This window comes from Mytilus galloprovincialis, chromosome 9 (assembly GCF_965363235.1).
Source record: "Mytilus galloprovincialis chromosome 9, xbMytGall1.hap1.1, whole genome shotgun sequence".
Taxonomy (NCBI): domain Eukaryota; kingdom Metazoa; phylum Mollusca; class Bivalvia; order Mytilida; family Mytilidae; genus Mytilus; species Mytilus galloprovincialis.
The window spans coordinates 90,172,018-90,185,874 of NC_134846.1; the positions used below are offsets into that span (position 1 = coordinate 90,172,018).

Here is a 13,857-nt window from a genome sequence, read left to right on the forward strand (position 1 = left end):
GTTGTAGGGCATGCGTGTAACTAACAAATCTAATATTTCTGTGTGGTTTACAAGTTGAATATTGGGATAGTTTATCAAAATGGAGGTCAAACTTGATGGCAAAAGAGCTCTCGTTACAGGAGCTGGAAAAGGTTTGTAGATACATTACTTAGTTTTCGAATATATTTATATATCATGTTACGGGAAAAAAAGGAACTGGGAAAGATATCTGTACATACATGTATAAAGCATTTAATTTCCTACCAGACTGAAATATAGGGCTCGGGAAAGATTTATAAAGATTATTAGTTACAGGCTTAGGAGATTTTATAAATTATATAAACAACTGCTTTATTCGCTTGAGATGGTAAATTACAAATTATGTTTTATAAATCATATATACTTTCTTTAATTATCGATTGATTGATTTCTGTTTGCTTTACATCTAGATCCTCTATTTTATATATGTTCAGGACGATAATAAATACAAATTAACAATAAGTACACAGTAGGTAAATTCGTTTGTTTGGGGGTTGACCGGGACGAAGAGGGGAAGGATTTCAAATGCCCTTGGAAAATACCGGTTATTGTTAGGAACAGAAAAAATTCCTTGCATTACCCACCTTCAGACCTCTCACACAGGTATTCTGGAACAACCTTTATTTGGTATGAGACCAAACGCCATGCTAGAAAAATGTGTAAGGGTTCCGTTGAACCCAATGTATCGCCTCCTTTGCTGTCAGTCGCAGGCTCCAAAAAAAGGAAGGAACAGTTATTAAAAATTTTCCTCTAGATACTAAGATGTTTAGATTGTAAGAAGCTTCTGTCATAGTTTGTTAAAAAAATATATGCCTGATGGTTTGTGAATGGGTTGTTTTTAATGTCCATTTATAAGTAAATACGGATAAACAGAAAGTAAATTTTTGTAAAATTTCTTTCAAGCTAATAGATTTTGATCATTATCAAGCTTCTGTCCAAGTTTCGTAGAAATCCGGGATATTTTAAGAAAGTTATTTGAAAAATTTACAAAAACTCTAACCACAAAGTGAATATTTGTGGAAGCCGCAAACTATTGAATGTAGGATAGCTATGTCTCGCTTTTGCGACAAAAGTCGCAGGCTCGCCAAAAACGGTTTCCGCAGCCAGACAAAAACAAGTCTTCCTGTGTTAGTTTTTTTAGTAAGTTTTTTTTTAGAAAATGTTCAAAGATGGCCTCTTTTTAAGGATAATAAAAAAACCAATGTTAAGCGCAAATGTGCCCTAGCTCAATCGCGGTGTCAATTTAATTTATTTTTTCTTGTGTTGTGCTGTTGCACCGCTATTCTAAGAATCAGAATATCGTGCTAGGAGACACTAGTCCTTTTTTCGGTGGTCCTTTATAGCTTGCTGGTTGGTGTGAGCTAAGGCTCCGTTTTGAAGACCTTTTTTTAACCTAGAATGTTTAACTCACTTTTACAAATTATGACTTGAATTGAGAGTTGTCTCATTTGCACTCATACCACAACCTACTATATTTATATAATATAACTTCGTATTATCATGATTATACACCAGCAATATACATCATCAAATTTTGATGTTTAAGATAATCTCGACTACATATATGATTAGTTTATATATTTTATCCTAAAAACAATTATTTACTATTTTGCAGGATTCGGTAGAGAAATCGCAAAAAGAATAGCTAAATGCGGCGCTGAAACATTCGCACTAAGTAGGACACAAGAAGACCTCGACAGTCTGAAATCAGAGGTAAATATATAAATATTCGCATTAAGCATGTTAAGTATGACGCAAGACGGCCTCTAAAATTTGATAAAAGAGATAATATACGTAAACAATCGCATTAAGTAGCACAAAGAAGACCTATATCATCTGAAAACAGAGATGATATATAGAAAGTTTCGAAGTATAGGGATTTACACAAAGTTTGAAGTCAGAGGCGAATTAAAGTTGATCTGGAAAAAATAATGCAGGGGTTAAAAGATAATCTTGAATCAGTGATAATATTCAGTTATTCTAGATAAGACGATATATACGCAGACAAAATTTATTCACGTGCATTTCAAATGAACAATTTACCAAGTAAAGAGGGAAACAAAACATCAAGATAGGTTTTTATTACTTTGAAATATTTATGAAATAATATCCAGCTATTTAGCAGTAAATTTTGGTTCTATTTTGTCTAACTATGCTAACAAACATCGTTGATGTGTTGTTGACTTTTAAGCAACTATTCAAAATAGTTTGAATCTGTATTCATGCAACTTTTAATTTGAACTGAAGAGGAGCGTAAATAATCATCGGTAGTTTTAGTAGGTCTACTGAATCGATATTTAGATGTCGATAATTATAAACTACGCACGAATTGCTGATATATTATTACAATTCCATGTTTTGTAATTTTTTCTTTTGGACTTTTAGCACTTGCGTTTTATGTTGTTTTAAACAAAGTTTGAGAACTTGGGTACACTGTTGAACATTAATTTGATGGTTTGCCCATTTAAGATATTTAGAGATCTCTGATATGTATATTGCTATTCATTTTACCTCCTATACATATTTAGCAATATGATTTGTTAAAATTAACAACACGGAGAACGTGTATAGTTCAAATGGGGTCAATAGGCGTGGTTTATTTCAAGACACAGTTATTGATGGTGTAACGTCCCATTCTTAAAACAACACGGTTTTGAGGAAAATTCTGTCAAAATTTCAAAAGACGAAGAAAGTGATGATGAACGATTGAAATGAATCATAAAACTCATTTAAAGTTAACGAGTAGTTATTGTTGCCATTTGTTTTTGTATGGACTAATGTAAGTAAGGTCTTAATATTAAATATTTAAGGCTTGACCACTTTGATAGGCCACTACTACAAATATCACATGTTAATTAAGATAGTCCGTAATATAAATTCATTACACAAGGAAGCTAATAGTATATTTCTGTTCCAATGTATACCAAGTGGCAAATTGCCCAGTAATTGTCCGGTACTGGCATGAAAATACGGATTTTTTGTGTTATTAAATTTGCTGTTACAAAATGTTAAAAATTATTATAAATTAAGGAATGTATCTCACTCATGCAAAGCTCTGATTCCTTTCACCGATTTGGCTATACTTTTTGGAACGTTTGGATTATAGCTCTACATCTTTGATATAAGCTTTGGATTTTGCACATTTTGGCCACGAGCATCACTGAAGAGACATTATTTGTCGAAATGCGCATCTGGTGCAGAAAAATTGGTACCGTTAATGTTATTACTACCACTGGGTCGATGCCTCTGCTGGTGGACTGTTAGTCCCCGAGGGTATCACCAGCCCAGTAGCCAGTACTCCGGTACTGGCATGAAAATACGGATTTTTTGTGTTATTAAAGTTGCTGTTACAAAATGTTAAAAATTATTATAAATTAAGGAATGTATCTCCCTCATGCAAAGCTCTGATTCCTTTCACGGATTTGGCTATACTTTTTGGAACGATTGGATTATAGCTCTACATCTTTGATATAAGCTTTGGATTTTATATATTTTGGCCACGAGCATCACTGAAGAGACCTTATTTGTCGAAATGCGCATCTGGTGCAAAAACAATGGTACCGTTAATGTTATTGCAATCAAAGTAATAGCATACCACTAGAACAAAATAGTATCTTAATCTATTGAAAGCACACACCTTATATTACCCCAATCGACCATGCTTCAATAACATTCTGTTTGCTAAACAGTTGTTCTGTTGATGCCAGGTACCAAATATCAACATAATTAACGTGGACTTACAAGACTGGGATAAAACAAGAGAGGAAGTAAGAAAGGTTGGTCACATAGACTTACTGGTCAACAATGCTGGTGTAATCTGTAGAATTCCATTCATAGACACACCAAAAGAAGAGATAGATAGGTAAGAATATATAAATAAATAACTATACTTGTGTCTTAGTTTATAGTCTAATTAAACATAGTTTGTTACATTTTCATTGTACTCCAACGCAAACTAACTGCATTATAGCCCTATCCTCGAAATCCTAAGTTATATATGCACATTGTCCTACACATGTTTCTAGTTGACTACAATGTATGGGTTTTGCTGATATTTGAAGGCGTATGGTGACATAAAGATGTTATTTTTTCTCTTTTTGATGTCTTTTGTAGAATTGACTCTTTGGCATTTATACCACACGTGCATCTTATTATCATATATAAATTCCACATTGTCATAAGATAAGTAATATCATCCACATTGTCATAATTAAATTTAGATTATCCACATTTTCATAAATTAAGTTTTATTGTCCACATTGCCCTAAGTTTAGCTATAATAATCTCATAATCTCATGCTAAATAGTTATGAGACAAACTGTTGCATATACAGTTTAAGCCGGTCGATCGCATTTTTTTTTTTTTTTTTTTTTGTAAATTCAGTTAGAAAGTACGATATTTGTAAAGGTTTGTTCTTTGTTTCTGTGTTGATGGCAATCAAGATTAAGAATTTTTAGACATCAACTAGAGGAAATTGCATCTTTATTTTCAAAGGCAAAAGATACCAAAGGTACATTAAATTCAAACCAACAATTCGGAAATAACTGACAACGCCATAGTAAAAAGCAAACAAAACATCAAAAAGTAAACAACAGTATATAACTCAAAACATTTAAAAGACTGAGCAACTCGAACCTCACCAAAAACCGAACAACACACATGCTAAAATTAAATTAGGAAATCTTATACTGAGTGTGAAATTTCTAATTTTTGTTAAACTGGCAAAGTGTAATTGACGACTTTCAACACATTCATTTTTTATTCTGTTATTCATATCGATATTAGAACAAATTGCAGTTAAAATGCATGTTCGCATTATTTCAGGTTATATGATGTCAACGTTAAAGCAGTGTTCAATGTTTCACAGGTAATAATAATGACCCACCAAAGATGATTTACTTTTGATTTTGCCATTTGATTAGGGACTTTTCGTTTTGAATTTTCCTCGATGTTTAGAATTTTTGTAATTTTATTTTTTACATTTCCAGGCCTGTCCGTACGTTACTTTGTCCGTCTCATATCAGATTTAAAGTTTTTGATCGTTGTAACTTACCAAGAAGCTTGCATCTCATCAATTTGAAACTCGGCACTAATATTAATTATGATTCGATCCCTCCAAATTAAAATTTGCATAATGATTGAATTATTTTACAATATATGTCAACTTGGTCTTAAACCTTCATGTCGTAGTTTGATGATCATGGGTTAGATATAATGCGTCGAGTGTGTAATATTGGCATCAACTTATGTCTTTAATTAAACTAACACAGTTTTGCTTGGTTTGAATACTACTTGGACTTGATAAGTATATGAACATTAGTAATCTTATTACTTTTGAATGACAACAAATCTTTATAACAGAGGTTACTTTGAAATGCGATTAAAATACATGTTTGTATCCCTAATGAAACAAGTGAAAAGAGTATGGACAAATGTCTATGTCTATGTCTATGTAAATTGTGTAACTAAGATTCTATTCCTGTTTGAGGTAATTGCTAAACGGATGATAGAAAAAGGAAAAGGAGGCTCCATAGTAAATATCTCAAGCATAGCGTCAAGAACAGTTCTTCCTGGTGCAAGTGCTTATTGTTCAACAAAAGGTGCCGTCGATAATATCACCAGATGTATGGCTCTTGAACTTGGACCACATAATGTAAGCTCAGTAACTGTAGAATATACCGGTTTTTTTGTGTATAAAGTAAAACAATTTTTGCATTGAACCGATAAAATAATGTTTAAGCGGTTTTACAGAGCGCGCAGATTTGCTTTTTTTCAAATCTCCAAAAGATTGTAAAATTCCTTTATTCTTTTTACACACAAAGCTTATTGTAAGCACCAGTAAAGTTATATGAATCTTATTTCAATTAAATAGCTATACATCCTCTATAGTTAATATAGATATGATGTGATATTCCCTTTAATTTGTAATTATATCATTTTTTATGTTGACACAATCAAACTGCAAAACCTGATTTTTACATCTTTGAAAGATATTGTGAAGGTTTAATTTTTTTTATAAATTTCCTGTTTACAAAATTTTAGTTTTTTTTAAACTACGAATTTCCTTATCCCAGGAATAGATTACCTTCGCCGTTTTGGTGCAGCTTTTTTTTTATTTTAGGTCCTCAATGCTCTTCAACTTTGTACTGTTTGGCTTTATAACTAGTTTGATCTGACCGTCACTGATGAGTCTGATGTAGACGAAACGTGCGTCTGGCGTATTAAATTATAATCCTGGTACCTTTGATAACTATTAAGTAATATGTAATACCAAAATCTCTGTCTCATTCAGTAGTCAGTAATACATAAATCACGTTAAAGTTGAAAATTTAAAACATCCCTGTAAACCGAGTTGGTAAACACACATATCATAAAAACTAAACACCACTGTCTATAAGAAAAATAAATTACATTGAATATGAAAATTAATTGTTTTTCTTTTGTAAATTGCAGTATGGTGTTTTCAGCGTAAAACTGAAATAGAATAAACCATATTTGGGTCTTTATCATGTTTTCTAAAGTCAGTTACCTGAGTATATTACCGGGAGAACATTAGTAACTATTTTATTAATCAATCAAGATAATAAAAACTACTTCATACTGTAGTGTCGTAGTTGACGATATGTGTTTTCTTTTGTATAACCACAGATAAGGGTTAATTCTGTTAACCCAACTTTTGTGATAACAAACATGACAAAAGGACAAGAGCATACAGTGTCGAGTATACTCGAGAGAACACCAATTGGGAGGTTTCCTGGTAAGTATACTAAACAGAATACCTCATGGAAAGGTTTATTTTGAGTTCCTAATATTGTATCTATTCAAGATACAAGAACAAAATATAAGTAAAAGCATACCTCTTTTTTTTTGCTCTTTTAAACTTTATGATAATTTAGAGAAATGCAGGTTTCAGAGTAAATGAAATGTTATCTAAATAAAAGTTGTCATTGATTTGAAATTTGAAAACCATTTCCATTTTATATTCTATGTCATATTCTATTGTGATAGATTTCATATTCATCGTTCAATTTATGACCCATAATTACGATGAATTTTAGACATTCAACAAAATTTTGGAATGGTTCTTTCGAGTATCAAATACCTCCATTTTATTGTTGATCTTAAACACCATTTAAACATTGTATTAGTGCGTTTGTGTTTTTATAGCTATTTTTGTGTGAACCTTTTCTAGATAGAAGGCACTTCAGTTTTGATGTTTACCTTGCTTTGGGGATTTATGAGGTTTGACCACCGGTAAACTATTATTGATTCTAATTTATCCATTAAATGTGTTTAAAGGAATTATCCCGATTTAATTTCGAGAAACTGTTATACATGTTATTAGCATACATGGTAAGCAATTTTAGATCTTAAAAGGTTAGCATAACCGTAACTTTAAACTGAATCCTAGTAGGATCGATTTATTGCCGTTAGGTAATTATTTTCTTTTTGGGTACTTTCAACTTTTTTTTAGCTATTGACGACTTTTTGTATTACCAAGCTAATATTCTTATTGCAGAAATAAAAGATGTTGTGAACGCCGTAGTATTCTTACTGAGTGACGAGAGTGGCATGATAAGTGGCGAGTCTCTTCGTGTCGATGGCGGAGTAGGAGTATACTGAACCAAGGCTATTTATTCTGCATTAACTTAAAATACCAATGAATAAAGATACATCTTACAGTATTCGTTTTGTTTTCGTTTGCATTCGTTTGATGCGTTTAATGTTCCAAATGAGGTCGCATGCATCCACCTTTTTAAAATAAACTAAAAGGACGCTTTTAAACTCGTGATTTAAAATGACTTATCAAATCCAAGGGGATATATATTACAGCAATCAATGATAACCACTGAATAAGAGGCTTCTGACTTGAAACAGGTAACTATACAATGTTGCAGGTTGAACATGTTTACGGGCGCCTACAACCCTCTTTCCAACATGAAACAGTGATTTTAAACAACAAAATAAGAACATTAGAACAATTTATAAATATAGATAAGGATTGACTTATCAGATCGAAACAACACATTTATATATGACAAGTTTATTATGTAAATGTCGTCTATATAAAACATGCGCTAGAGGTTTTGATCGGAATAATAAATATTCTATAATTAAATCTGACAGTGACCCAAGACTTTCCATTTATTCATCTTCTCTAAATAATGAGATAATGAGACATGTCGTAACTATTACCTTGTCATATCTCAATAAGAGAATATATTTCCAATGTCACCAGCGTTGCACCTTTTTTGTCTATTACAGGACAATAACAACAACAAAAATCAATTTGTTTTTTTTTCCCACAAACGATTTATAAATGATCAGCACTTATTTTCAAAAGTGTCAAAGACAATGCTGATATGAACCTATTATATCATTTTTATAAAATTTTGCAAGGATTGTACACATTAACAAATTAGTTGGACAAGAGGGGCAACAGATACCAGAGGAACGGGAAGAAATCTTACCATAGTTGGATAAAAAAGGCTCCAATGTGACAAATTAGGACACAAATCAAATAAAAAACAAAAACAATAAAAACTGAATGATAAATGAAATATATGATACTCAGCAACCAATAACCACTGAAGTACAGGTTCAGAGAACAACAGAAACACAACATTAAATTGTAACACACACAGAAACAAACTATAATACATAACTATGACCATTTTCCTGACTTAGTACAGGACATTTTAAGAAACAAATGATGGGTTGAACCTGATTTTTTGGCATGCCAAACCACCAGCTTGTATGGCTCTGTTAAATATAACATTTAAATGTTAACATTACATGACTACAATACAAATAAATGGGAGAACATATAGGACAAAAAAGATACCAGGTTTAAACTTTAACACGCCAGACGTGCGCCTCGTCCATACAAGACCAACCAGTGACGCTCGGATGAAAAAAAAATCGAAAGCCAAAACAAGTACAAAGTTGAAGAGCACCGAGGACCAAAAATTCCAAAAAGTTTTGCTCAACACGGCTAGGGTTTTCTGGCTGGGATAAGAACATCCTTTTTATTTAAAAATAATTCATACTTTTGCAAACAGTAAATTTTTATTAAAAATGACTATATAATAGATATGCATGATAAAACTGAAGTGGTGACTAACTACAGTTAAAAACGGATACATTACATAAAACAACCTAATCCAGCACATCAGAATACACAGCCGAGTTAGCCAAAGTATCAACGCACAAAGTGACGTCACATTTGAAATTCTAAAACTGATGTCAATGTCATATGAACCCATTCAGACAGAACAAACATGAACACATTGCAACCATTCTATGTACCAAATATCTTTTATCTATTCTTATAGTATTTTATAAACTGACAAAATTACGATAAAAAGTATAAAAAAGAAGATGTTGTATGATTGCCAATGAGACAACTATCTACAAAAGACCAAAATGACGCAGACATTAACAACGATAGATCACCGTACGGCCTTCAACAATGAGCAAAGCCCATACCGCATAGTCAGCTATAAAAGGCCCCGATAAGACAATGTAAAACAATTCAAACGAGAAAACTAACGGCCTTATTTATGTATGTAAAAAAATGAACGAAAAACAAATATGTAACACATAAACAAACGACAACCACTGAATTACAGGCTCCTGACTTGGGACAGGCACATACATAAATAATGTGGCGGGGTTAAACATGTTAGGGGGATCCCAACCCTCCCCCTAACCTGGGACAGTGGTATAACAGTACAACATAAGAACGAACTATAAAAATCAGTTGAACCAGGCTTAGGTAGCACTCCACAGTTAGGTGTGTAGTTTCGCATTTTGGCCCCTGTGGATTTTTCAAATATGAGAGCTAGTGTGCAATAAAATTCATTTTTGGATAGCTGAGTATTAAAATAGCCTTTATATTGGGTTTATATGAACATCAAGATTATGTAATGTATGTAATATAGGCTGTTTTCTGTATGACAGTCCGTATTTGCATGTCCCTACCATACATTGGTCCGGCAATTATTGTAATGTTTTTTTCCAACTTTTTATCGCACGAACTTTGTGATTGGATTTTACGAAAAAATGAGGCGAAAGACCCCCATTTTTTATTTGATCATTAGGAAGATTTATAAAAACAGTTTCTAAAAAGGTATCACTCAAAGGCATTGAAATTCTAGTTTGATCCAAATTTTGGGGGGATATGTGACATGTCCACCCCCCTTTCTGCAATATTTTATGGTAAATAAATGCAGAATGTTGCCATGGATACACATAAAAGGAATTAATTTTCACTCTTTTAACTTTTGAAAATCAAATCTATGGAAAATACTGATTACATACATATGCACATGTACAACACAAACAGTTAGGTTAATGTATAAGAAATCCAGGAATAGGAGATGATAAAACATTTTGTGGCTCATTTTTAATTTTATTTTCAAACTGTGGAGTGCTACCTTATGGCACATCAGAAAGCACAGAAATGCACTTTTTAAGATAAAATTTACCACAAATCTTTAGTCTTTTATGTTCTTGTTTTAGTTCTGAAGGTAAAAAATCTGCTAGGAATGCAATTTATGTTTATTTTATTGTTTACTGTCCTTAGCAACCAAATATACACATTTTGACAATTAGACATGTTGCGGTCTTAAATTTGTACTCCATTAGCTTTGCCAATGTAACCAAAGATTGCGCTTTATATGATATCCTCAGAATGTATCGCTTTATATTTTTGAATGCGAATAAGTCAAATAAACATTTTTAGCAGGATTTTATATTATAATTTTGCATTAATTGAATTTAATGATGCGAGTACTGCTAGAAATTTATACCCTGCTTGAGAGTTTCTAAACCAAGGTTAGGTATGCTATTTACAGCAAAATTGACTTATAAGTGCTTTCAAATACCTAAAAATTGCACAATTTGTCCTCTTTTAAGGTAATTTTATGATTTTAAATAAGATAATGGGAAAAGTTTTAGAAATTTACCCCAAAAATGAGACAGACTTAAAGTTTTTCACTATGATCCAGCATTTATTTTTAAATCACTTTTTGTCGCGTTTCAACATCAACTGTTAACCTTCATAAAATCTTTATTACTGAACCAATTTTAAAAACTAAGGTACCATTTTCATCGTAACAGCCAGTAGAACATAGAAAATATAATAAAAATTGAGGCAGGAGGGGGAAAATTTTACCTTATGGCACATCAGAAAGCACAGAAATGCACTTTTTAAGATAAAATTTACCACAAATCTTTAGTCTTTTATGTTCTTGTTTTAGTTCTGAAGGTAAAAAATCTGCTAGGAATGCAATTTATGTTTATTTTATTGTTTACTGTCCTTAGCAACCAAATATACACATTTTGACAATTAGACTTGTTGCGGTCTTAAATTTGTACTCCATTAGCTTTGCCAATGTAACCAAAGATTGCGCTTTATATGATATCCTCAGAATGTATCGCTTTATATTTTTGAATGCAAATAAGTCAAATAAACATTTTTAGCAGGATTTTATATTATAATTTTGCATTAATTGAATTTAATGATGCGAGTACTGCTAGAAATTTATACCCTGCTTGAGAGCTTCTAAACCAAGGTTAGGTATGCTATTTACAGCAAAATTGACTTATAAGTGCTTTCAAATACCTAAAAATTGCACAATTTGTCCTCTTTTAAGGTAATTTTATGATTTTAAATAAGATAATGGGAAAAGTTTTAGAAATTTACCCCAAAAATGAGACAGACTTAAAGTTTTTCACTATGATCCAGCATTTATTTTTAAATCACTTTTTGTCGCGTTTCAACATCAACTGTTAACCTTCATAAAATCTTTACTACTGAACCAATTTTAAAACCTAAGGTACCATTTTCATCGTAACAGCCAGTAGAACATAGAAAATATAATAAAAATTGAGGCAGGAGGGGGAAAATTTTACCTTAAGGTAGCACTCCACAGTTAGGTGTGTAGTTTCGCATTTTGGCCCCTGTGGATTTTTCAAATATGAGAGCTAGTGTGCAATAAAATTCATTTTTGGATAGCTGAGTATTAAAATAGCCTTTGTATTGGGTTTATATGAACATCAAGATTATGTAATGTATGTAATATAGGCTGTTTTCTGTATGACAGTCCGTATTTGCATGTCCCTACCATACATTGGTCCGGCAATTATTGTAATGTTTTTTTCCAACTTTTTATCGCACGAACTTTGTGATTGGATTTTACGAAAAAATGAGGCGAAAGACCCCAATTTTTTATTTGATCATTAGGAAGATTTATAAAAACAGTTTCTAAAAAGGTATCACTCAAAGGCATTGAAATTCTAGTTTGATCCAAATTTTGGGGGGATATGTGACATGTCCACCCCCCTTTTTGCAATATTTTATGGTAAATAAATGCAGAATGTTGCCATGGATACACATAAAAGGAATTAATTTTCACTCTTTTAACTTTTGAAAATCAAATCTATGGAAAATACTGATTACATACATATGCACATGTACAACACAAACAGTTAGGTTAATGTATAAGAAATCCAGGAATAGGAGATGATAAAACATTTTGTGGCTCATTTTTAATTTTATTTTCTAACTGTGGAGTGCTACCTTAACTCATCAGATGGACAAAAATACAAGTGGACGTGGCCCGGTACTTATACATCCCGACACAAAAAGACACAATGAACAGATCTGAGAGTACTCGCAGTTATCTGACAGCTATTTCAAAGCCACTAACAGCTAATAAAAAAATCATGCATCTAAGACTAAACTATCAATCCGTACACATCCAAAATCCAATGGATTTAGTGTAAAGACGTCATAAACAGCCAGAGAAAAAACATGACCTTGTGCAATGCCAAGTTACAGGTATCGACAGATTGTAGATCCATGAATATGTATATGCATATAACATACTAGTAATATTTCGTTAGCTTTTAATTTACTGATAACAAAATCAATATTGAACTTATCATTGATCAATAAACCATGAAATAAGGTCAAAGTCATATGAACTCTGTCAGACAGACAAAAATAAACACCTTAAAATCTGTCCATACACCAAATAGAATTGACCTACTGCTTATAGTATCTAAGAAATAGACCAAATCCCAAATTCTTAACATTTTACAAAGCGCAATGAAAACGGTGGCATGACAGATGAATATTGCCAGACAGACATGAACCCCTCACATTCATTCCATACTTCAAGCATAGTGGTTTAATATTATAGTATATTAGAAATAGACATAACCATAAAACCTAATCATTGTCTTATGAACCATGAAATTAAGGTGAAGGTCAGATGAAGCCTGCCAGTCGGTCACATGCACGTTACAATCATTTTATTCACGAAATACAGTTGACCTAATGCTAATAGTATCTGAGATATGGACTTCACCACGTATCTTAAACTTTGTTTACTGATCCATGTAGTGATGCCGAGTTCATGTGAACCCTATCTGATGGACACGTAGGCAGTACAAGGAACCTATATATATAATAAAGTTATCAAATACAAATTTCAAACGCCGTCGTCGGCGCCGCCGCCACCTGAGTGTAATCTATATGTCTCTAAAACTCTTTTCGGACTATTGCTCCATATTAGAGAGGCTATGAATATTTTATATTATCTTTTATTTTTTTATAATTTGAAAAACTACAAGCTAAACAGGAGATGGTATCACCTTCTAATTATGCTGATTCTATTGAAATTATGTCCTGATGGCATTTAGATATCATCTTAATAAAGGTTGTTGCACTTCTATGTATACATATATACATATTATTTATAATAGTTATAATTGTATATAATTATCAACTTTGACGTTCATATATTATTTTGTTTTTTAGCCCAAATG

General features: G+C 32.1%; 1 protein-coding gene across 1 annotated transcript; it reads left to right on the plus strand.

Moving 5' to 3' along the window:
- LOC143046318 (L-xylulose reductase-like) lies at positions 1-7,703 on the plus strand. Its single transcript, XM_076219423.1, has 7 exons — positions 1-131; positions 1,634-1,731; positions 3,726-3,880; positions 4,843-4,885; positions 5,507-5,671; positions 6,667-6,775; positions 7,538-7,703. The coding sequence occupies exons 1-7, from the start codon at positions 80-82 to the stop codon at positions 7,639-7,641; spliced, it is 726 nt and encodes a 241-aa protein (XP_076075538.1). The 5' UTR covers positions 1-79; the 3' UTR covers positions 7,642-7,703.
- The last annotated feature ends 6,154 nt before the right edge of the window (positions 7,704-13,857 follow it).